This window comes from Eptatretus burgeri, chromosome 12 (genome assembly GCF_056783735.1).
Source record: "Eptatretus burgeri isolate ZD-2024b chromosome 12, Ebu_testis_v1, whole genome shotgun sequence".
In the NCBI taxonomy this organism is placed as follows: Eukaryota; Metazoa; Chordata; class Myxini; order Myxiniformes; family Myxinidae; genus Eptatretus; species Eptatretus burgeri.
In genome coordinates, this window is record NC_140972.1 from 20,887,372 (window position 1) to 20,911,371 (window position 24,000).

General features: G+C 43.8%; 2 protein-coding genes across 3 annotated transcripts in view; one reads left to right on the forward strand and one right to left on the reverse strand.

Moving 5' to 3' along the window:
• Positions 1–18,609, forward strand: part of LOC147015222 (uncharacterized) — a 22,079-nt gene extending 3,470 nt beyond the window's left edge. The window contains exons 3-7 of the mRNA XM_085849178.1: positions 3,039–3,157; positions 5,976–6,150; positions 10,967–11,160; positions 16,782–16,925; positions 18,409–18,609. Coding sequence (XP_085705304.1) covers positions 3,039–3,157; positions 5,976–6,150; positions 10,967–11,160; positions 16,782–16,925; positions 18,409–18,609 — 833 coding nt within the window. The remainder of the gene's footprint in view (positions 1–3,038; positions 3,158–5,975; positions 6,151–10,966; positions 11,161–16,781; positions 16,926–18,408) is intronic.
• The window catches only part of LOC147015219 (uncharacterized), a 189,349-nt gene that overhangs the window by 116,266 nt on the left and 49,083 nt on the right, over positions 1–24,000 (reverse strand). The window lies entirely within an intron of this gene.

Below are 24,000 nucleotides of genomic sequence, written 5' to 3' on the forward strand. Positions count from 1 at the left end.
GTGACTGATTTGCATTCATGATTTCCACTGTCCCACCATGAACATTCCCAAGTACTTCCATTCACATGGTGCACCACATCATCACCCCCCTCTTCTTCCTCCCCCTCCCCCTTTCAAGTTGGGACCAACGTAACCCCATGGGCTTTCGTCGGGTGAGCGAAACGTCCTCAACAAGCCCCGCCTTTTCATGTGTTTGTGTCTCTTTCTCTTTCTTATCTCGTTTCCTCAGAGTGACAGGCACCTACATGCAGAAAATCATATTATGTTGATTGACATAATAACTTGTATTGATTGGCTTGTATGCTTAAGGGTAAGATCTTTCTTTGTGACACTGTTTTTGCTCTGTAAATAAGTCTGGAAATATGTGTTTTGCTTTTATAAACTTGACAAACTGCCCAGTTGTCTTTTCTCTTTTGGTTAGACACCAGTGTGTAAATAGTGGATTGAAGTAATACCCCATTTCACTACGGTTAGTCATTAACCAATGTCCCACTTATGGTGTTGCTCGGCCGTTCTTGATGGATCAGAGGGGGGATTTGACATTATGGTTCCCTCTCTGGGGGGATTAATTTGCAGGTAAGGTTATGCAGGAATTTCACACGAGGACACTACCTGAACTAATCATCTTAGATGGCGTCCGCCGTGCCCCAGAGTTATCTGCGTCTTATCGACTTTCCGTAATGGGTCGGGAAGCCGGTCCGAGAAGCCTCCCTGACCTGGACCAGGGGATCCGTCACATTACACTGCTTGTTTGTTTCCGGGGCCATAATATAAATTATGCTTTAGCGTCGTTTGCAAAAAGTTAGTGAGTGTGTGTGTGTGTGTGTGTGTGTGTGTGTGTGTGTGTGTGTGTGTGTGTGTGTGTGTGTGTGTGCGCACGCGCATGTTAATTGTTTATCACGGCCGATGCGAGTTTGTCCGAAAACAAATGGTCCGAACCCACACTTTGGATATTAATTTGGATATTTTTTGTTCCAAAATTTCCGTGAGCCCAATTTGAATTCAGGAACACAACAATCTTGGTTCACCATTTCAAAATTCCCACTTCTGTTTAAATGCTGAAATTATATTTAAAAGATTATTTGAATTCACACTTCACACTCCAGCAATGGTGGGATAAAAGTGCCTGGCGAGAAAAACTGATTTACTGAAAACACACACAGCACATGCGCAAAAGCCCTCATTTACCATTCACACGTCATTTCCAAAGTTGTATATTTTCGATGAAGATCTGAATCAAATAGGCTTTTAAAATTACGTTAAAGATTTTTTTTCTTTAAATATTTCGTGAGACTCAAATTGAGATGAATTGAGTTCAACAAAAGTTTGAATGCAAGTTCAGATGATTCAGAAATCCTGTTTCAGAAGGAAACTTTTCCCCAAACAAAGTTCTGAACATTCAGGAAGCAAATCTCACAGACGTGGCCCTGATAATGACGGATGGCCGGCATGTCCATCAAAATACCACGGACACCATCTGCAACACTCATCTCTGATTGGATCTTCACATCCAGGGTCGTTTTCCCGTACCTATCCGATGAATGAGGAAAAGGAGGAACCGTGCCGGCAGCTGCTTTCGGAATTTCAATTGACCTCGTGAACCAGCGTTGCGTGCCGTACTCTATCGTCGATCAGACCAATGAATCACTTGGGCCAGTTGCCTCAGAAGCCTGATCTGAGATCAAACCCAAGCAGGATAAGTCGAGACACGATGTCCTCTTTCATCAACTTATTACACAAGCAGGAAATTGGCGGAGGAAATGGCGGTTGGGGAATTCAAACTGGAAAATGGCAGGAATAATCAGGAAAGGTAATGCAAGCAATATTAAAAATGTACAAGTACAGATGCATTCCTCTTGCCCCCTACGCAATATACCCGCCATCGGATCCTTTAAACAATAACCGAGCACTTCTATTGAAATGGATCCAGGCACCGGAATAAATGAGAGAAACTGTGGGAAGCGGGATGAGAAATAGTCGTAAGAAAGAGGGAGTGAGGGGTCTACTATGTTCCCCCCAAATCACCTCCACAACTTGAATGAAGCTATGGTCACCCCAATGCTCAGCGGTTCGGGTTCGCCTCCAGCTCACTCACTCACAGACTCCTCCCTCCGCTCCGCTAGCACCCTGGTCCTGTGGAGACGCTCGATGTTTTCGGGCTGAGGCGAGGTGGGCAGCTCTGTGGTGGCGTGATGACAGCTGGGCTGAGGTGAAGGCATGCCGGACTCTGTGTGTACGTCTGTGAGTGAGGTGTAAAACGGAGAGAGAGTATGAGAATATGTTGAGGACAAGAAAAATATGGAATATCATGAAGTGAAGAAGAAGAAAGTTGGAAAGGAAAGTTGAAAGAAAGCGAGCAAAGGGGCAAATCTGAAATCTCGCTACAATTTCCTCCAATCTGCTTTCAAATCTGCTGCATCTCTTCTTTTGATTCCCCTTCCCCACCCTTGTTTTACGGCTTCTTGGTTCACCATTGGTCCGAGCTGGTGAGGGATGTCGCCAACCCCCTGGTGTTGATTGGCTGGGTCTCTGCTTTCTGCCTGGCAACGCAATTCAATTGGGCAATATGGGGCCTTTGTGGAGGTTCTGTCTCGGGCTGGGAAGGAGTTTAAACTTTCCGTCGCCCCCCTCTCAATGGTGAAGCTTTGCTTGCGGTTGAACACTGAAGAGAAGGACGTGGGAATTTGTTTTCGGTGCCGTGTGTCTGTGTTGTGAGAAATCGTTTGAGTTGAGAATGTGATGAAAAGAAAGAACATAAACTTATTCTCACTCACAGTCGCAACACATCTATCCACATGAAAATGATAGATTCTGAATTACTAAACAGAATGCGAAGACGAAACTGGCTTCAAACGGATGTGCTGTGATTTGTCCTTCCTGGGGATCACATGTGTCACACGAGTTTTGGTTCATCTTTGAAAATAAACGTTCAATTATCATTGTCCATTAAAAGTGAGGAAATACATATCTGTCAATCCACATATTTCGGATGAAGGCGAATAAATTATTCTGTTTAGTGTTTGTTGTTTTTATTGCAGGTCCGTCATATATAAACCCCCTCGGGGATTCCGAGTTTGAGTGGATTACGAACCTTCGACAGAGGGTAAACAAATCCACACGACACATCCTGGATATCAGATTGGATCACAAAATGCAGGTATGAAGAATTGTTATTTGTGCCACATATTGAGATTAAGATCATGCCCACGAGTTAACTCACCATTGATTTGCTCTAACCCTAAATAAATTGCAACAAACTTGATGGTCAGCTCAAAAAACGCTTCATTGGAGAAAGTTTCAAGGGTACGAAGGTTACATACTTGTGACAATGCTCCATTTTGTATGAAGATCATTTTTGATTAATGGAGGTTGATGAAGAAGATGCAAAAATTACATCCGAATAATTTTGTTCGGAAGGGAACAGTGTCGCTCCTCATCAATCAAGTGCAACCCCAATCTGTTCTCCAATACCACTGGTTCATTCATTTGTCCTTGCGAGATCATTCTGCCTGTGTAACCATCCCCAGATACACTGGGAGACATTTGTTGAATGATCGATTTTATTTACATGTATAGATGTGTGTGTGTGTTTGGATGTATGTAAATATATGTCTGTAAGTGTGTATACATATATATATATATATATATTTATATCTATCTATATTTATATATATATATATATATATATATATATATATATATATATATATATATATATATATATATATATATATATATATATATATATATATATATATATATATACACATATTTCTATATATTGGTTCACGAGTCAGTAAGTGACCACAGTATTCGTTATGGGCGTTTGTCTGTCTCTCTGTCCCGAGCATAGCTCCGTGGGTTTTGATCCGATCCTGATAAAATTTGGATGGGAGGTTTATATCATGATCTCGTTGTGTTTTCTTAAGAATGGGCGTGGTGTTCCCATTATGGGCGGAGCCACGCCCAAAAAACGTGTTTTTAGGGTGTAGCCGATTTCAAGTTACATCTTCTCCGAGGGTGTTTGTCGAATCTGGCAGGGGGTTCATTATTTGATTATCCCAATGGCACTTGCATCGCCCATGGAGCTCGATTTTTCATTTTCGTCCCAAGGTCAAGGTCACAAGGTCACAAACTCAGAAAATGCCAAAATAATCAATAAATTGGGCATCGAGCTCCTTCGGTTTTCAACTGTTTTGAATGAAAGTTGGTATGCAAGTAGTGCTCTCCAAGTATGACAACTTTCATCATTTACGTTTTTCCCGATTCCCGCCAGTTTGCCCGTGACGTCTCCTCGAAGGTCAAAAATAAAAAAGGAGAACCGTGGACATTGCTCGTGAACCATCGCCGTCTCCAGACTTGTGTATATAATATATATATATATATATATATATATATATATATATATATATATATATATATTTATGTTGAGGGGGAGAGAGAGAGAGAGAGAGAGAGAGAGAGAGAGAGAGAGAGAGAGAGAGAGAGAGAGAGAGAGAGAGAGACAGAGACAGAGACAGAGAGAGAGAGAGAGAGAGAGAGAGAGAGAGAGAGAGAGAGAGAGAGAGAGAGAGAGAGAGAGAGAGAGAGAGAGAGAGAGAGAGAGAGAGAGAGAGAGAGAGAGAGAGAGAGAGAGAGAGAGAGAGAGAGAGAGAGAGAGAGAGAGAGAGAGAGAGAGAGAGAGAGAGAGAGAGAGAGAGAGAGAGAGAGAGAGAGAGAGAGAGAGAGAGAGAGAGAGAGAGAGAGAGAGAATAAGATTGGGGTGGTTGGGATTACACATTTTTAAAGAAGAAGGGGCTTCGAACCAAAAGTATATAACGAGTAGTTTGACTTTGCGTATCAAAGCAAAAATGCGAGAGCAGACCCGGTCTCAGGCAACGTTTCACCAGCTTCATCAGACACAATCAACATCAGGTACAAAATAGATATATTATGTGTGATGAAGCCGGTGAAACTTTGCCTGAGAATGGGCCTGCTCTCGCATTTTTGCTCAAATTAGTGGAGTCGATTGAGATTTTTACTTTTGGCTCGAAGTGCCTTCTTCTTAAAAAATTTATGTGCATATATCTATATATGTATACATATCTGTGTGTATATACACAATGTGTGAGAATACGAACCACGTTTCCCCATTGTCGTGGGTTGCTCACCTGAATTTGATTTTTCATTTTTTTTCCTTTCATTCTTTTCTTTTCATTTATTTTTATTTTCAGATATGAATATGCCTGGTATTTGCTTAATGATGAGGGTGGTGGGCTTGGGATCCAAGGGTCCTGAGTTCAAATCATGCTCAGCAAATGAATTAACACCAGGTGGGGTTGACTCAGCCTGTTATCCTTTCAACGTTGGCCAAATGAGTACCTGCTTGCTGGGATGTTTGAGCCATTTGAGTATCCTGTGTTGGAGTGGTGATCCATCTGGGATTGTGCCTAATATCACAGGAGACTGCTTTGGCAGCACCAACACTCTGAACAGAGTATGGTCTCGAGGGATTTGGATGGATTTATGAATGTTGTTTGACAATTCTGCAATTTTTTTTTCTGTTGTACTGGCTTCGATGTCTATCGGCATGAAAATTTCAGCTTTCTTCGTCACCCAGAAGGTCGCAATCTTTAATATTAGTCAGTCAGTCAATCAGTGCCAGAGCTTTATATGATAATATGTACAGTCGACAGAAAGAGTTTATATTATAATGTGTAGAGTATACAGAGAGAGCTTTTCTTTTCATATGTCGAGTACACAATTTTTTTGGTACATATATATTTAATTTTTTTTCAGTCTACCTTTCTGTTTTTTTCCTGAACCCATGGGAACAGATTCACCATTGTGGTTTCATCCTAATTAATTGAAAGTTAGAAGCTGTACTTATTGCTCGAAGATGTGAAAATTATCTGTGCAGACGCCATCTGCATTTTATGGAAATTAAGACAATTTTGTTTCCATGTTTTTGATGCTTATGATACGTGCTGGTGCAGGTTATGGATCTCAATATGGATATCATGCGTTTGGAACAAAAACTACAACAGAGTGAGAGGTTGTGTCAAAACCTCAAGTCCAAGTTGATCCTTCAAAACAAAAACATGAAGGCTGAGAAAACTCAGAATGCCGAGTGTGATGTGGAACACCAAAAGATGGAGCATAAACAGCAAGGTGGGTTCCACTGAGATGGATGTGATGCTCGAATGGTGTGGACAAAACAAGCAGTCTCAAAACAACTTAAGTTTGTTCTTACTCCGTCCTGTCCTGTCCTGTCCTGTCCTGCCCTGAATCCGGATCTTGTAAATACGAGCGGGCAGTGTTTCCCTCCAGGCTGTTGAACCCTCCTCAGCCCACCTGAGGTGGGAATTGTGCTGCGGAACATTGTTGGAAATGCACATTATGATTTTTGTCATTTTGAAAGAAATTTTATTGATCACAGCACATCATTCTCCATGTTGTAATTTTAAGAAGGCCCATTGTATAATGAAGATGATAGATAATATCGGCTGCCACCAAAGGTGGCGCTGTTTCCACCAGACCCGTACACTATGTCCATCCTCACTATAATTCATGGATCGTTGTTTGTTTGTGTGTGCGTGCATATTTGTTTGTTTGTTGCACTACTCCTCCGAGAATTCTGGGCCAATTCATTTCATCCAGACTTGCTGCATTGGATCAATATGACCATAATTAGTGCATCGGGGTGTTTTTATATTTGCAGGTGGTCTTTGAGGAAGGGGCGGGGGGAATGCAAATTATGAATGTGAATACGTATCATGGAGTACCACTCCAGGTGGGAGAGAGTATTACAAGTCCCTCCCCTTTATTGTGGAGTATTCCTGTCCCCACATTTTTCAATGCAATGGCCCTTCACCAAGTAGAGAAGGAAACAGCCTGTTGGTAGATTGCAGCAAATGCTGCTAATTTAGACCACCCCTACTGGCTGCCGCTTACCATGCAAGGAGTGGTGCCTCCTGAACTGTCTCCAGAAGTGTATTGGGTGCTCTAATGCTTGCATGCCCTGCTGAAACTTGACCCACATTGCAGCTTGTGATTATGGTGAGATAGACAACAGACCACTTGGTGGAGGTAAGCCCAATACTTCACATTGATGGAAAATGAAATTTGCTGAAACAGCTCACTGCGCAAGGCCAGCGATGGCTGATGACTGCCTTTCACCAGCTAGTTAACTCAACTCAAAACGAACAATACGAAGAAGGAAGGGAGAGCAGGACAATCGAGTCAGTGGGAATAGAAAAGATCATGAATACAAATAGGGAATAACGAGATGGTGATTGGTGCCAATTTAACAGACTGGACAGAATAACATGATTGGACGAACACAGGGAGGAGATTCTCCAGTGGGGGATTTGAGGTGGGGTGGGGGGAAGAGTAGAGATGAGCAGTTTCCTTGCATTAGGTGAGGGTAACAAGGTTGGGTTACAAGCAGAACAAGTGCAGCCTGTTTGGGCTTGTGAGGAACAAGTTACTGAGAAATCCATGGGGAAAGAACTGCTTGGATATCCACCTGTCTGTGGTGGGAGAAGAACAGCCCTTTAGCCTGTATCTCACTGGGCTGGAACAGCTCGCGACAAAATGCGAACGGGATTCTCCAAAATGCCTCGAAACGTTCGCGGTGGTTCTCAATTTCCTCGCGTGAGTCGCAGGACGTTGCTCTGATGTCGCTTGACTTTTGAACTTGTTCAAAAAATTCGTGCGACTAATTTTCTCTCAAAAAAGTTGCAGAGTCGTCGCGTTTGTCTCGAACCCTTCTCAATTTAGTTTCCATGAGTCAGAAGGTGCGACAAATGTGAGACCACTTTGTGAGGGATTGGCGACCGATGAAACTAAATTGTGACTGATTGGAGAAAAAAAATGATAATCTGTCCTGGGACCCCTGAGAGTTTTGTAATTATATCGCAATTTGTTCCCAATGACGTGAGGCATACGCAAATGTGAGATATTCGTGAGACATACGCAAAAATAAATTCAGTGTGATTCCAAGTGAAAATTATTGCTATTTTATCGCAATTTTGTGTCTCCAACTCGTCGCGAACTGTCGCAGCCCAGTGAGATACAGGCTTTACACGGAAGCCTCTTGGTGAGTCATAACCAATCAGCCTCAATGTATTGGATTCCCTCATTTTTCAGGGGTGAAATGTGAGATCTGTGAGGATCAGCCCAGAAATGTGTTGCCTCCTCCAGGTCAATGCAAATATAATCTTGTGCAGCATTTGATGTTCACGGCCGAGTATTGCTCAGCGATGAAGGTTACTCGCACCTCAGGAAATTTCTGCACAGTGTGAGAATGTTACTTTTTTTTTTTTTTACAAATTGTGGTCCATCAATATATGGCAAATGTGAAAATGTATGATCATATTTAACCTCCGCCATCAAAGATGGACGGAGGTTACTGTTTTCACCCCTGTCTGTTTGTTTGTTTATTTGTTTGTGAACAGTATTACGGAAAAACTCCTGGACGGATTTCGATGAAACTTGGTGGGGGGATTTGGTATTGTCCAAGGATCATGGCATAAGATTTTGGACTTGGTCCAAATTCCAATATGGCCGCTATGGCGGCCATTTTGATAAAAATTTGAATTTTTGTTTTTGCATTTCTACATGTTTTAAGTGATTTCCAATAAAAAAATTAATAATTTGTGAGAGAAAAAACAACAAAATTTTTCACCTTTTTTTCAAAAAAATTTCGATTTTTGTTTTTGGCATTTCTACATGCGCGTCGATCGAGGTTAGTTTATTCAATCGTGGTTCAGTCGAGTCTGATCCGTTTTGAACTACAATGAATAGGATATCAGGTTCACTTAAGTGACCCAGCAGTGTTGGCGGTGGAGGTTTTGCACTCTATCGAGTGCTCCCCCTCTAGTTTTTTTTCTGTAATTTGCAGAAAAATAACATTGTTGTAATTTATCAGTTCCATCCATGGTGTGGCAGCAGCCAGGCCAATGCCAATCTCCCGAACTCCCGGTGATGAGGCCATCGAGCAGAGATAAGTCCATGCACCATTGGATTGCTGATCAACCATGAGCACCGAATGGAACCGCCAATCCTGACAGGGTGTCACTACTTTCTGTGAAAACCTTACTTGTGCACGGGCACACCAAGGGACTTGGGGAGGGGGGGTGGGGGGGTGGTCTCATGCCGTCGATGCATACTCGCGTTAACTTACCTGATCAGGTGCAGCCGAGTGGAGTTGCGAAGGTCGCACCGGCAAACAGCCAATCGCCAATCAGTGGGGTACAATTTTCTGGCTTCGCTACGTGTGGCCTCCGCTGAACCAACAGAGGAAAAGACATGACAAACTGGTGACATTCACAAAAATAGGACAGCGCGTCCTGAAGGTCACCTGGATTTGGAAACACAGTCACTCACTTCAACCGCCCCTCCCCCCCCCCCCCGCAGACCTTTTTCGCCCCTGATTTTTTTTTTTATGCCGTGAACAAACTTTGGTACATCACAGGCGATGAAGGTTGTGGGCAAGTTTCAATGAAATTGGGTGTATAGTTTCGGAAAAGAGATAAAATACTTATTTTAGGAAGGAGGGGGAAGACTCTCCCCCCCCCCCACCGTAGACCCTTCAATGATCGCAGATTTTGATGCGGCCGATACACTTTTGTACATCTTGGGTGATGAAGATTGTGATGAATTTTCATCTCAATTGTGTATGTCGTTTCGGAGACGATTGCAAATACCCATTTTGGGGGGTTCAATGTTTCTTTCTCTCCCCATGGACCCCCATAATAAGCTTAGATTTTGAGCCGATCAAGACACCGTTGTTCGGCATCAGATATGAACCTTGAGACCAAGTTTCATCAAAACTGTGTGTTTTGTTCAAGCGATTGTGACAAGTATTTACAGACTGACACATCACTCACTCACTTATCTGCAGACACTGCTCAATGGCATATAATAAGCCCTAACAGCTGATCTCAAACGAATACGAATGAAACTAGAAGGACACTCAATGGAGCGCATACCTCTGCCAGGCTGATTAGTTTACATTTTGTATCCCACTGATCGACCAGATCTGGATTCGGACCTGAACTAAAATTTAATCGGCTCGTTCTCATCACCGAACCAAGTCACCCACCAAGTTTTGTCCGAATCCGTTCATAACTTTTTGAAATACCGTGCTATATGTCGTTTTAGCCCGATTACTCAATGGTGAAGAATCACTGAAAAATATTATCGAATCCGGATCCTGATTCGAATCTTCACCAAAATCAAATCAATTCTTCCTTGTCACATATCCAAGCTCCACAAAATTTTGTTTAAATCCATCCAAAACTTATTGACATGTCCTGCTATACATCGTTTTTGGCCCTATCTTCCAATGGTGAAGAATCACTTGAAAAATTCTCAGATCCAGATCCCGATTCGGATCTTCACCAAAATCGAATCATTTCATCCTTGTCACATAACCAAGCTCCACAAAATTTTGTCCAAATCCGTCCACAACTTTTTGAGATATTTTGTTCACAAACAAACAAACAAACAAGCAGAGGTGAAACAATAACCTCCGTCCACCTTAAGTGGCGGAAGTAATAAGTGACTCGGGTCCGCTTTATGTTGTGTGCCATTGCCTCGGGGGGAGCGGCGATTTCGCAGAGCTGGAACAATATTATCACAGATTTGTCGCTTGTATGTTATCAATTAAATCACATAATATATCGTACATTGAGAAAACTGTTACATTCCACCATGGATCATCCTGATTGCGAAGTAAACAGGAGTTGGAAAGCAACCTCTTTTTACCATGCTTCTCCCGTCTCTTTCTGCTCTCATTTGCGCTTGTCATTCAAAGAACATGGATGTGGCTCTGTCATCTCACAGCTGACAACACACATGGATTTAAACAAACCACAAAATATATTGCTTGCATTGTGGTTTGTCGATGCGAATGATAATGAAGAAAAACTTTTGATTTGATCATCTTCATCATGTTTGCTGTTTTTCTGGTGATATGCAGGGGAGTGCTTTGATTTAAAGCACAAGATGCACGAGCTGGAACATGCACTGAGTGTGCATGAGGAGGAAATGGCGGTGATGCGAAACAAGCTTTTTGAAGAGTTCGAGCAAAAGCATCGAACCATCATTGAGCGCGCTTCACAGAAGGAAAAGAAGCTCGTTGACGAAAATCGGCATTTGAAAGATGCTATCTGTGTATGTACATCATTCATGTTTGTACATCATCCATGTTTGTACATCATCCATGTTTGTACATCATCCATGTTTGTACATCATCCATGTTTGTACATCATCCATGTTTGTACATCATCCATGTTTGTACATCATCCATGTTTGCACATCTATCATATTTGTTTGAATATCCTCCACCTATGTATACCAACGCTGTTTGATGTTTTCACGTCATTCATTTATGCATGCAATTTGTGCATCGTTTCTGTATGTAAATACAGGATACGTAAACATGTCAACATACGCATTTTCATAATCACATCTACATCATCCTTGTTGTATTATTGTACCTATGCATGTATTATTGTCAATGTTTGCACTTTTGTGTTGATATATTGCATAAATCATACACTGTGTGTGTTTGTGTGTGTGTGTGTGTGTGTGTGTGTGTGTGTGTGTGTGTGTGTGTGTGTGTGTGTGTGTGTGTGTGTGTGTGTGTGTGTGTGTGTGTGTGTGCGCGTGTATATCTAATATATATATATATATATATATATATATATATATATATATATATATATATATATATATTTTTTTTTTATATACAGTGGGGAGAACAAGTATTTGATACACTGCCGATTTTGCAGGTTTTCCCACTTACAAAGCACGTAGAGGTCTGTAATTTTTATCATCGGTACACTTCAACTGTGAAAGATGGAATCTAAAACAAAATTCCTGAAAATCACATTGTATGATTTTAAAATAATTAATTTGCATTTTATTGCATGAAATAAGTATTTGATCACCTACCAACCAGTAAGAATTCCGGTTCTCACAGACCTGTTCGTTTTGTCTTTAAGAAGCCCTCCCATTCTCCACTCATTACCTTATTAACTGCAACTGTTTGAACTCGTTATCTGCATAAAAGACAGCTGTCCACATTCAATCAATCAGACTCCAACCTCTCCACAATGGGCAAGACCAGAGAGCTGTCGATGGAGATCAGGGACAAAATTGTAGACTTGCACAAGGCTGGGATGGGCGACAGGACAAATAGGCAAGCAGCTTGGTGAGAAGGCAACAACTGTTGGCGCAATTATTAGAAAATGAAAGTTCAAGATAACAGTCAATCTCCCTCGGTCTGGGGCTCCATGCAAGATCTCACCTCGTGGAGCCTCAATGATCATGAGAAAGGTGAGGGATCAGCCCAGAACTACAGGGCAGGACCTGGTCAATGACCTGAAGAGAGCTGGGACCACAGTATCAAAATAAACCATCAGTTACACACTACGCCGTCATGGATTAAAGTCCTGCAGCGCACGCAAGGTCCCTCTGCTCAAGCCAGCGCATGCCCAGGCCTGTCTGAAGTTTGCCAATGACCATCTGGATGATCCAGAGGAGGAATGGGAGAAGGTCATGTGGTCTGATGAGACCAAAATAGAGCTTTTTGGTTTCAACTCCACTCGCCGTGTTTGGAGGAAGAAGAACGATGAGTACAACCCCAAGAACACCATCCCAACCGTGAACAATGGAGGTGGAAACATCATTATTTGGGGATGCCTTTCTGCAAAGGGGATAGGACGACTGCACCGTATTGAGGGGAGGATGGATGGGGGCATGTATCACGAGATCTTGGCCAACAACCTCCTTCCCTCAACAAGAGCATTTTCAATGGGGCGTGGCTGGGTCTTCCAGCATGACAACGACCCGAAACACACAGCCAGGGCAACTCAGGAGTGGCTCCGTAAGAAGCATCTCAAGGTCCTGGAGTGGCCTCGCCAGTCTACAGAGCTGAACCCAAGAGAAAATCTTTGGAGGGAGCGGAAAGTCTGTGTTGCCCAGCGACAGCCCCAAAACCTGAAGGATCTGGAGAAGATCTGTATGCAGGAGTGGGCCAAAATCCCTGCTGCAGTCTGTGCAAACCTGGTAAAGAACGACAGGAAAGGTCAGATCTCTGAAATTGCAAACAAAGGTTTCTGTTCCAAATATTAAATTCTGTTTGTCTGATGTATCAAATGCTTATTTCATGCAATAAAATGCAAATTAATGATTTAAAAATCATACAATGTGATTTTCAAGATTATTATTTTCGATTCCGTCTTTCACAGTTGAAGTGTACCTATGATAAAAAATTACAGACCTCTACGTGCTTTGGAAGTGGGAAAACCTGCAAAATCGGCAGTGTATCAAATACTTGTTCTCCCCACTGTGTGTATATATATATATATATATATATATATATATATATATATATATATATATATATATATATATATATATATATATATATATATATATATATATATATATATATATATATATATATATATATATATATATATATATATATATATATATATATATATATATATATACATATTCATATATTTCTATGATATATTACGAATACTCTCATCTTGTATGTATGTTCCCGAAATAGAGCCAAAATGGCACACAATAGTTCAAAAATTTTAGGCCGACCTTACTCATCATTCTCCTGCGGTGTGCAGTATCAAGTTTCGTTCAAATCGGGCAAAGAAAAAAATTATGAAAAAATAAATTCCCAATTCAGTCAAGTACTCAAGGGGGGCATGAGACAAGAGGGGTGGGAGTGGGAAGGACAAAACAGTGGGGAACAGAGACATTAGGAGATCTGTGGAAGGAAGAGGGATGGGGTGGGGAACATGGGGAATACAAGATGGACATTACAGGGACTTTCAGGAAGGAAAGCAGGGAATTTGAAGGTGGGCTTGGTGGATTAGCAGGGGTAGAAAAGGTCGAGGATTTGGATGGGGGATGATAAGAGGTGGTGGTGAACAGCTGTTTTGAAGGCCTGGAGGGAAGAATGGGATTGAATAGATTGAGGGAGTTTATTCCAAAGGCGGGAAAAAAGAGGAATGAAAGAGTGACGGTGAGCAGTGATTCGTGATTTTGGTAGTTTTACCAGAAGGGGTGGTTGGCGGACCTTGAGCGGCTGCGCAAATGTAGTGTGGACAAATCGCAGAGAGAGAGAGGGGGGACGAGGCTGGAGAGGAGACGGTAGAAGACCGTAGGTAGAAGACGGTAGAAGAGAAGAGAGCATACTCCATCAGGCTGCATTCAAAAGCTTTGTAAGTGGTCAGGAGCTCAGGTGGGCCGAGGAAGGACGTTGCATGACGGAGGATTCCCAGTCGGCGACTGGCTTTGGAGACGAGTTTTGAAATGTGGCTTTCCCAGGAAAGGTTATGGCAAATAGTTCGACCCAGAAGCTTGAAAGAAAGGACTTCTTCCAGAGGATTGTTGAGAAAGTGGATGGGTGGGGGGGGGGGTTCTAACCGGTGCTTTCGAAGAGACATAGTGAGAGTGTGAGATTTGTCCGGATTGAAAGACAAGGGTCGTCGTCTAAAATAAATAGCTCAAGGGTGGAATTGACACAACAATTGATACAACGAATGGTGGGGTGATGAAAGACACGGGTTCACGGGTCTTCTCGTGTAAAAGAAATATTTGTGGACAATATATACATGTTTGTGTGTAATATCGTTACGGCCACGGGTACCGAGTGTATTATGAGGGGGTTAATCCTCGTTTCTCCTCAGAAGAACTGGACCTGGGGCCACTGTTCACAATTACCTTTGTGGTGCAGTGTGTTGCTTGAACAAGTCAGGTGGCCGAGCATTTACTGCTGGTGCATGCCGAGTACGACAGGTTAATTTTTATGGGAATTACCTTCCATTCGATCTTGGATTGGTCAATGCTGGATCAAAGGAAGCAAATGACAATCAGAGACAGGTTGAAACGTCAACAAGGAATTTATTATGAAGAAAAATAAATATAGTGAAGAACTTTTTATTTCCTTGCAGATGAAGTGGTTGTGTCTGAGGTGTGGTGTTGTGCAATGTGGGGGGTGCGGTGTCGTGCCAGAGGAAAATGGGATTGCGAGTCAGTAATGATGTTGTTTGTGTGTCCAAAGAAGATGGGATGGAGAGGTGGATAGAGAGAGGGGAGAATAGATGCGAAAGCACAAAGATCCCTAACCAAGCTGTGTAAAGGTTTGCATGTGTCGAGTGTACCTTCGTGGGACGCTACGCCTGAGCTCGTGATGTGGCACGTTATCTCCTGCTTAATTACTTTGCCGTGGCAATGTGCGCTCCGCACTGGTCCTTCTGGCTGCACGGGGGTAGCGGAACGTCAACAGCATGGCAGGGAATCTCGGCAGTCGCCCCTGATCAGGCTCTCAAAGAAGAAGCATGTTCTGGCAATCACACACCAATAGTGAGACAGCGAAGCGAAGAGGCCAGTGAAGTGCCGAGCAGAGAGCAAAGAGAGTCTAATGGCTCCGCACTCCCCCTTTTATGAGCCCTCGGCGAAGGGTGTGGTGATGAGCGGAAAGCGAAGCGCGGTGGCCCGAATCCTGCTCTATTGGGCCACAGCGGCCCGATCCTACCCTGCCAAGCTCCGGGACCGGAAACCGTCTCAGATGCCCACCCACTTTGGCCACGGGTTGGAACTCCTGACTCAACATAGGGCATGCTCTCTGAGCTGGCACCCCGGCCCTGAACGTGCTCCGAGTGCAGTCTGAATGTCGAGTGCAGTAGCAGCGGACTTTCCCTGCCACCACTGGATGAAGGTTGTATCAATTCCAGATGCTCATCTGGGACGTCCGCGGTGAGATGCGGTCGGGCTATTGACGTCTGTTTCATGTTCAAGCATCGTGCGGTGCCGAGGACAATCCGAGTCGTATGGTGCTCCTCAAAAGAGAGTGGCGAATTGTTGCGATGCAGAGGTATGAGGGGGGCAGGGATCTTTTTCCACATGTGCGGGAGGCGTTTGTGGTCAAAGTGGTGAGGTTTGGTGAGGCAGATGTGAAGGAAGGTGAGGTGCCATTTGGGAATTGGTGCGCATATTTGACAAAACAATGGCACGCGATGCACGGGTGGTATTGTGTGGAGTGGAGTGGTGTGGTGGATCCGAGCCATGGAAAGCAACGTAGTGTGCTCATTATCAATTACCTATTGAATGGCGTGTGTGCTTGCATGTTTGTTTCGTGCATTGTATAAAAGGACAGGGTTAGGGGAGGAATCAGAATGTGAATCAGAGCACATGCCATAATCTCAAGAATCTGTTAAACGAAGCCGAATGACAAAATTTAAGTTCTGGAATCGAACTTAGCAGCAATTCTGACTGTGGAGAAACGTTTATCCAATTTGGACATTACTTGGGCGTTTCTGGGTGCATGGGTTTATCGACGCAATTGGTAATCACTTGCCAAGCCAGGTGTTCTGTTTGAGTGCTTGTTTGAGTGTTTAAGCCACTTGCCAAGCACCCTACAGTTGATCGTGGTGCAGTTCGTGTCCCGATGAGGATGTGCAGTTGACAGTTATGACAAGATGGAGTGTGTGTGTGGTTTTCTTTTTGTTCGTAAAGCATAACATTTTCTCTCTGTGCAAACTCCCCTCTGTCCACCCCCCTCTCTCTCTCTCTCTCTGCCCATTCTCACTCTGCCTCCTCCTCGTGCAGTGTTGCACCCTCCCACACCTCTTTCTCTCTCCCTCTTTTTCCCTATCTCTCTTTGTCTCCATATGGTGTTTGTGTCAGGGCAGTGTTTATCTCTGGGTGGTATTTGGTTTCAGTCATGAGAAACTGATGGTTTGATAATTTTGTGGCAGGAACACGATACGACCATAACAAATCTGCAGGATCAAATTGATCAAGCAGAGATGATGATTTCAAGGCAGGCGAATATGATACAAAGGCAGACCAGTGAGCTCGAGAAGATCGGCCCACACAGTAAGCTTCGTGCTTTCATCGAGGTGAGTTACATCCAGTGTCAAACTGAAGCCTTGAGGCTGAGAGGTGAGAGATGGACTGGAGTCCTATGTAGGGATTCAAATGAGTTTGGTGAAGGACTCAGCCACTTCGTCACTCACCTGTTTGAGTCGCAACACACCACACCAAATTCATCATAAGCTCTGCTGTGTTTGTGTGTGTTTTAACACTGATTTTGTAAAGCACTTCCTGTATATATTTTATAACTCGTGCTGCACGTTTTGTATCATGCATTGGTGATGCAACAGCATCCACATAGACCTGCGGTGTCTGTGATGCAGATATTGTTTCGTGCGCATTTTAATTGGAATATCATACATGGATGAACGGAAGTGTTTCAACACATGATTTTTACATGACAAGTGAACCACATTTTACCACATGATACTATTTACACCAACATCCATACTTATTTACTCCTGCCACAAACAAAAATCGGAGAAAAACAAGAAAAATCCAGAAGGGCACTCGGTGGAGCACACACCTCCACCATGCAATGCCTGATCCACGAGAACATATCGGGCCCAATACACTTTTTAAATATAATGTGATGCATCATTTTTGGCCCTCCCTCCCAATGTTGAAGAATGACTTAAAAAATTAAAAATTCTCGTGTCCTTATCTTGATTCAGATCTTCACCAAAATCGAATCAATTTGTTCTTTTCACCACCCAACTTATCCACCAAGTTTCGTCTGTATCCGTCCACAAATTTTTGAGATGTCGTTTTTAACCCCATCTCTCAATGCTGAAGAATCACTTTAAAATTCTCATCGCCAGATCTGGAACTTCACCAAACTCTAATCATTTCGGCCTTGCCACGTTCCCAACCTGTCCACCAAGTTTTATAGGTAACCGTGCACAACTTTTTGAGATATCCTGCACACAGACAAACAAATGGACAGACAGGCAGGGGTGAAAACATAACCTCCTTCCACCTTTAGTGGCAGAGGTGAAAAAAGGAAAAAGGTGATGGAATGGAATTCCAAAAATTGGGGCAATACCCCAGGGCGCTCACCTGGTAGAATAATGATACTGAGGAGGAAGTCAACATCAGATGGAATTGTAAAAATGTACCAATGAACCAATGTTGTTGTTGTGAAGACCAATTTTTGAGGGCAACCCAACCCCAGCAAAAACCATCTTCGACCCCAATTGAAAAAAATATGTGAACAAACTTTGGAACATCACAAGTGATGAAGGTTGTGGTCAAGTTTCATCAAAATCGTGTTTGTTGTTGTTCAAGTGTACTTGTATCTGTTTGCAGGTATATCATGCCTGTCCATGCTTGCATATCCATGAATGTGTGGCCCATGTATGTATGTATGTTGTGAAAGTATGCAGACAACATACGCACAAATTCTGATTGTGAACAATGTACATCATCCAATTCCCAATGCACACCCCCATTTTATGTCAGGTCACATATTTGTTGTGCTTCACTAATGGTTTGACAATGTTGTGGCAGGAACAAGATGTGACCATTACAAAACTGCGACATCAAATCGATGAAGAAGAGGTAGAGATTTCGAGGCAGGCCAAGCTCATACAGAGCCAGGCCCTTGAGCTGGAGGAGATCGGCCCAGGCAGTGAGTTTCTCTGTAAACATGAGGTGAGTTACATCCAGAGTAAAACTAAAGCTTTGAGAGGTTGGTGCCTTTTGAGATGAGGAGTGAAGAGAGTGATTCGTATTCTCGGATCCAAAGGAGAATAGTGATCCTGAAACGAGTTTTGTAACATGATTTTAGTGCAGAGTAATAATTTTAATTGTCCAAAGGATCATGATCAGATTTGAAAATCCAACACAAACTCCAACGATAAAAAAATCGTTTATTTTCTTTTATTATCCTTTTTTATTTATCTTTTTCGTGATATACAAATGAGATGTTGAAAACATCCTCATTGTGGACGAAATGGCTTCTCGGGGTGCAGATCTTACTTGATGGAATTGCTGGCTCAAGGCAATTCGTGCCTGAAAGACGTGAAGACAAAATACTGTTCCTCGAGACTTAACTCCTTTGGGTTTTTTAACGACAGACTTGGTGGAAGTTATTGAACTTCATGCTGTTGTTGAATCATTTTGAAACATTTTAATATAATTGTGCGAAGTGCAAAAAATCTACAGAACATTGAACGAGGTATGCTAACCGCTGCAGGAAGCAAGGATGTAAAAGCTGACGTTTTAGGTGGTAACCATTCCGGGCTGTTCTTGTGGCCAACTGCTGGCAATTCTCTGTATTTAATTATTTATGTATGTCTGAACTGCACAGCATTGAAAACGGCTCGTGGTCGATTTTCACCAAATTTTCACACGTGCTTGTGGTACACAGTGTCGGGTGAAGGGCTTGAAAATAAATCGTCCACTTCTCTCCCCCACTCCGACAATGGTGGGGGAGACGACCTGCAATTTTCATCTGGACGCGTATCATCGTGCAAGTTGTTCAACCACTGACCCCTGCCTGAGGGAGGGTATATTGACACCGTGTATCACGCACAAAGGCAACAGGTTGTAATTTTCAATCACTGAGTGGCTTGTATTTTAATCAGCCAGTGATAGCAAACCACGCTCGAGTCTGTGGTTGATCAGTGCCCCAGACGAGATACACTTCTAGTCTTGGGGGATTTAAATGCATCGACTGAAACTGATAGGGATGGTTATGAGACATGTGTTGGTCCCCATGGGTCAGGAACTATGAACCAGAATAGCATTAAGTTCCTTGACTTTGCAAGAAGTCATGGACTTAGGGTGGCTGGTTCATGGTTTCAGCACCCACAAGCTCATCGCTGGACTTGGTATTCCAACGCTGGCGGTGCGGCAAAGGAGATTGACCATGTCCTCATTGACGGTCGTTGGGGGATGATCCAAAACGGCAGGGTCTACCGGAGTGCTCAGTTCCTCAATACTGACCACAGGCTTGTTGTAGCAACTCTAAAGCTGCACCTTAAATCCTGGAGAATGGTCCCATCCCAGCCTTGGCTGGATGTTGGCAAGCTCACGAATGAGAGAGCAGCTGAGGAGTTTGCGAACAGGCTGAGTGGACACTTGGGGGGTCTGGGTGCTTTGGTGTGTCCTGAAGAGTTGTGGAGTGCCTTCAAGACCACCATCCTTGATGTTGCCGGTGGATGTCTTGGAACTCACCGCAGGGCAAAGAAGATTTTTGTCTCTCAAGGGACACAAGATACCATTGACCAGAGTCGCAGGGCCAGAACTGAGCTGTTCAGGGAGCTGAGGCGTAAAACTATACGTGCACTGAGGGTGGGCAAGGAGACCTTTGTGCGAGGAATCTGTGAGGGGGTAGAGCATCACCTGTGGACAGGTGATTCTCGTCCTGCTTACAGGGGAATTCGCGCATTGCGTTCATCCAAGCCAATCCCTCGGAGCACTCCAGTTAGAGCAGAGTGTGGTAGGGTCTTGACAGAGGAGTCTGAAGTGAAGGCCCGTTGAGCCGGTTACTTTGAGCAGTTGTACCAGGCTGATCCGCCAGCTGTGAAGTTGGACGTCAAGGGTGTTACAATCCCTGTTGCTGACCCTCGAATCAACTGTGGTCCACCTTCGCTTGTTGAAGCACGGGCTGCGGTGAACCAGTTGAAACGGGGCAGAGCTCCAGGGATCTGTGGCATCCATGCTGAACTTCTCAAGGCTGGTGGAAATGCTGCACTCATGTCATTGCATGCAGTTTTGTGCTCTGCCTGGAACACAGGCATCGTCCCAACTGATTGGAAGAGGGGCCTTGTTCTTCCTCTCTGGAAAGGGAAGGGTGATCGTCAAGACTGCAACAACTACCGAGGGGTGACGCTGCTCTCAGTGCCGGGCAAGTTCTTTGCTCGGATAATTCTTGATAGGGTTCGCCATCATCTGCTTGAGCACCAGCGTCCAGAGCAGTCAGGCTTTACACCAAAGAGGTCAACGATTGACCGTATCCTTGCCCTTCGTGTCCTCACCGAACGCAGATGAGAGTTTCGGCAGGGGCTGCTTGCAGCCTATGTTGATCTCTGTAAAGCGTTCGATTCAGTGAATCGGGATGTCCTCTGGAGGATTCTTGGTCTTCTTGGGGTGCCACCAAAACTGATCGATCTGATGTCTGAACTCTACTCTGGTACTGAGAGTGCTGTGAAGTGTGGTGGTACCATCTCTGACTTATATCCAGTTGTTACTGAAGTTCCTCAGGGGTGTGTACTTGCCCCCACACTTTTCAGCACTTGTATGGACTGGATTTTAGGGAGGATGTCGAAGAGATCAAGCTGCGGTGTATCGTTTGGGAATGTCAAGATCTCGGACCTTGATTTTGCACATGATGCAGTTATCTTTGCGGAGACTTTAGATATCCTTTTGGGGGCCTTCGAGGTGCGGAATGAGGAGTCGGAGCCGCTGGGATTACGGGTTTCTTGGGTCAAAACCAAGATCCAGGCTTTCGGTGACATCTTGGATGCTGCTGTCCTGTCTGTGTCTGTTTGTGGTGAGGATGTTGAGGTCGTGGAGAGATTCACTTACCTTGGCAGTGATATTCATGTCTCTGCTGGCTGCGAGTCAGAGGTCAATAGACCTCTGGGTCGGGCCTGGGAAGTCATGGATTCACTGGATCATGGGGTGTGGTGCTGCCGGTACCTGTGCGGGAGGACGAAAGTCCGAGTCTTCAGGTCCTTGGTACTTCCAGTCTTGCTCTATGGATGCGAGACTTGGACTCTGACAAAGGATCTGAGACGGAGACTTAATTCCTTTGGTACCAGGTCTCTTCGGAGAATCCTTGGCTATCGCTGGTCGGATTTTGTGTCCAACGAGCGATTGCTGAGAGAGACTCGGATGAGATTTGTTACCTGCATAGTCCGTGAGCGTCAGTTGCGGCTGTATGGACATGTGGCTCGTTTTCCTGACGCTGATCCTGCTCACCAGATTCTCTCAGTGAGGGAGTCTCATGAGTGGAGGAGGCCAGTGGGCCGACCACGTACCTCGTGGTTGCAGCAGGTTGACCATCATCTCAAGGAGATGGGGATGGGCCTGGCATCTGCCTGGGGGATTGCCAGACGGAGGCCCCTGGAGTACCAGCGGAAAGTGGACGCAGTGACACGCTGTTCTGGCACATGCTCCCATACCTGACCTGACCTGATAGCAAAGCGTGTGACACTTTGTTCCGGCTCGGACATTTTGTGAGTTTGCTTGATTTTGTGTCGTCCACTCACGTGATCAATGTGGCTGCATCTTTGTCAGCCCTGTGTGATTTTTGTGTTTTGCTGAATTAATTTCCCTGCAGCTCTTCTTGTCAAAGATTGAAAGGACAGAATGAGGAGGTAGCAACATCGATGAAATGCAGTGTTTTTGATCAAAATGATAATGCAACAACATATCTGCAAAAAGATCACACCGCTTGCTCTGTGGTAATATCAGAGCAACATGGTGGAAATTCTCATTGTCCATTGTTTGCATTTAATTTTGAGGAGCAGGCAGTGCCAACTGTCGTTTTTCTTCTTTTGTATGCTGCACATGACTGCGAGTGGGATCATTGACTGAGGGTGCGGCTGTGCCTCTGATGCAACGTTCTCTGTAGGTTAGGACATGAATTTGTAATTTGTTCAAAGTGCTGGTGATAGCTCACCTACTCTCCGACTCTTCGTGAAGGAAACTGTTGGATCTTTATTGTCCACCAACTAATGTTGACAGACTGGACGCCCAGTCCAATGTCCATCCAAGGGAATCACCTTGCCTGCGAGACTGTTTGTGGCTGAGCTGAGATTCAAACCCAGTCTAGATGGCCAGATGGAGGGATATGTGCAGACCTCAAGGCTATTCTGCCACCTCCCAGGTATTGCACATGAAACCGGAACAACATTCAGTTCAGCACCTACCTGTGCCAGGCTGAACAGTTTACGTTTTGTATCCCATTGAAAGGCCGGATCTGGATCTGGACCTGAAGCAAAATGTAATCGGCTTGTGCTTGTTAATCGATGAGAGATCTCAAAGCAACAAGATGCCTTTGCATCAATTTAGCCAAGCAGGTTTAATCAACATCAGAAACCTGGACTAGTCTACATTGAACGTGATGTGAGACTATTCATTTTGGTTGACTTATTCTGTGTCCCTCGTGACAGAATATCATTCCAAATGAAGGTGTCTTACCCTTTATTTGTAGTTTTCACCTTAAAACAAGCTGAGCACAAAACAAATTGAAACTTTTGATTTGATTCATGCACTTGCTCTCAATTTACCTCTGAAAGATATCATACCTTGATAATCTTTAAATATTATCTCACACACACACACACACACACACACACACACACACACACACACACACACACACACACACACACACACACACACACACACACACACACACACACACACACACACACACACACACACACACACACACACACACCAGCATCTTGAACAGAAGAAGAGGTCAACTCAATTGGGATGAAGAACGAATCATTATATATGCCCAGGACCAAGGACGCAACACTAATCAATCGAAATATTACTAAAACTCTCATCTTGTATGTATGTATGTATGTATGTATGTATGTATGTGTGTATGTATGTATGTGTGTATGTATGTATGTATGTATGTATGTATGTATGTATGTGTGTATGTATGTATGTGTGTATGTATGTGTGTATGTATGTTCCCGAAATACAGCCAAAACGGTACACAATAGCAAAAATTTTTGGGCCACCTTACCATTCGCCTGCCGTGTGCAGTATCAATTTTCGTTCTAATTGGGCAACGAAAAATATTATTAAAAAATCAATTCCCGATTCAGTGAAGTACTCTTCGGGAGTATTTGATCAATGCAAACAACCTCAGCGGTATAGTTCGCTGGAGCTTCTTTTTTGTTGTTGTTCAAATGATTTTTTATCATCCGCTGTCACAACTGGAACTCAACGGGTTCACGGGTCATCGAGTGTCTTTGAAAAATTGGCAGGACGAAGCCAATCGGACAAGTGCAGGTTCTGCAAGGTAGAAACAGCAAGCATGAATGACCTCTTATCGAGATGCAAAAACCTCATGTCAGAGCAGCTGCACACACAAAGGCACAACAGGGTATGTGGAGTTACGCCTCA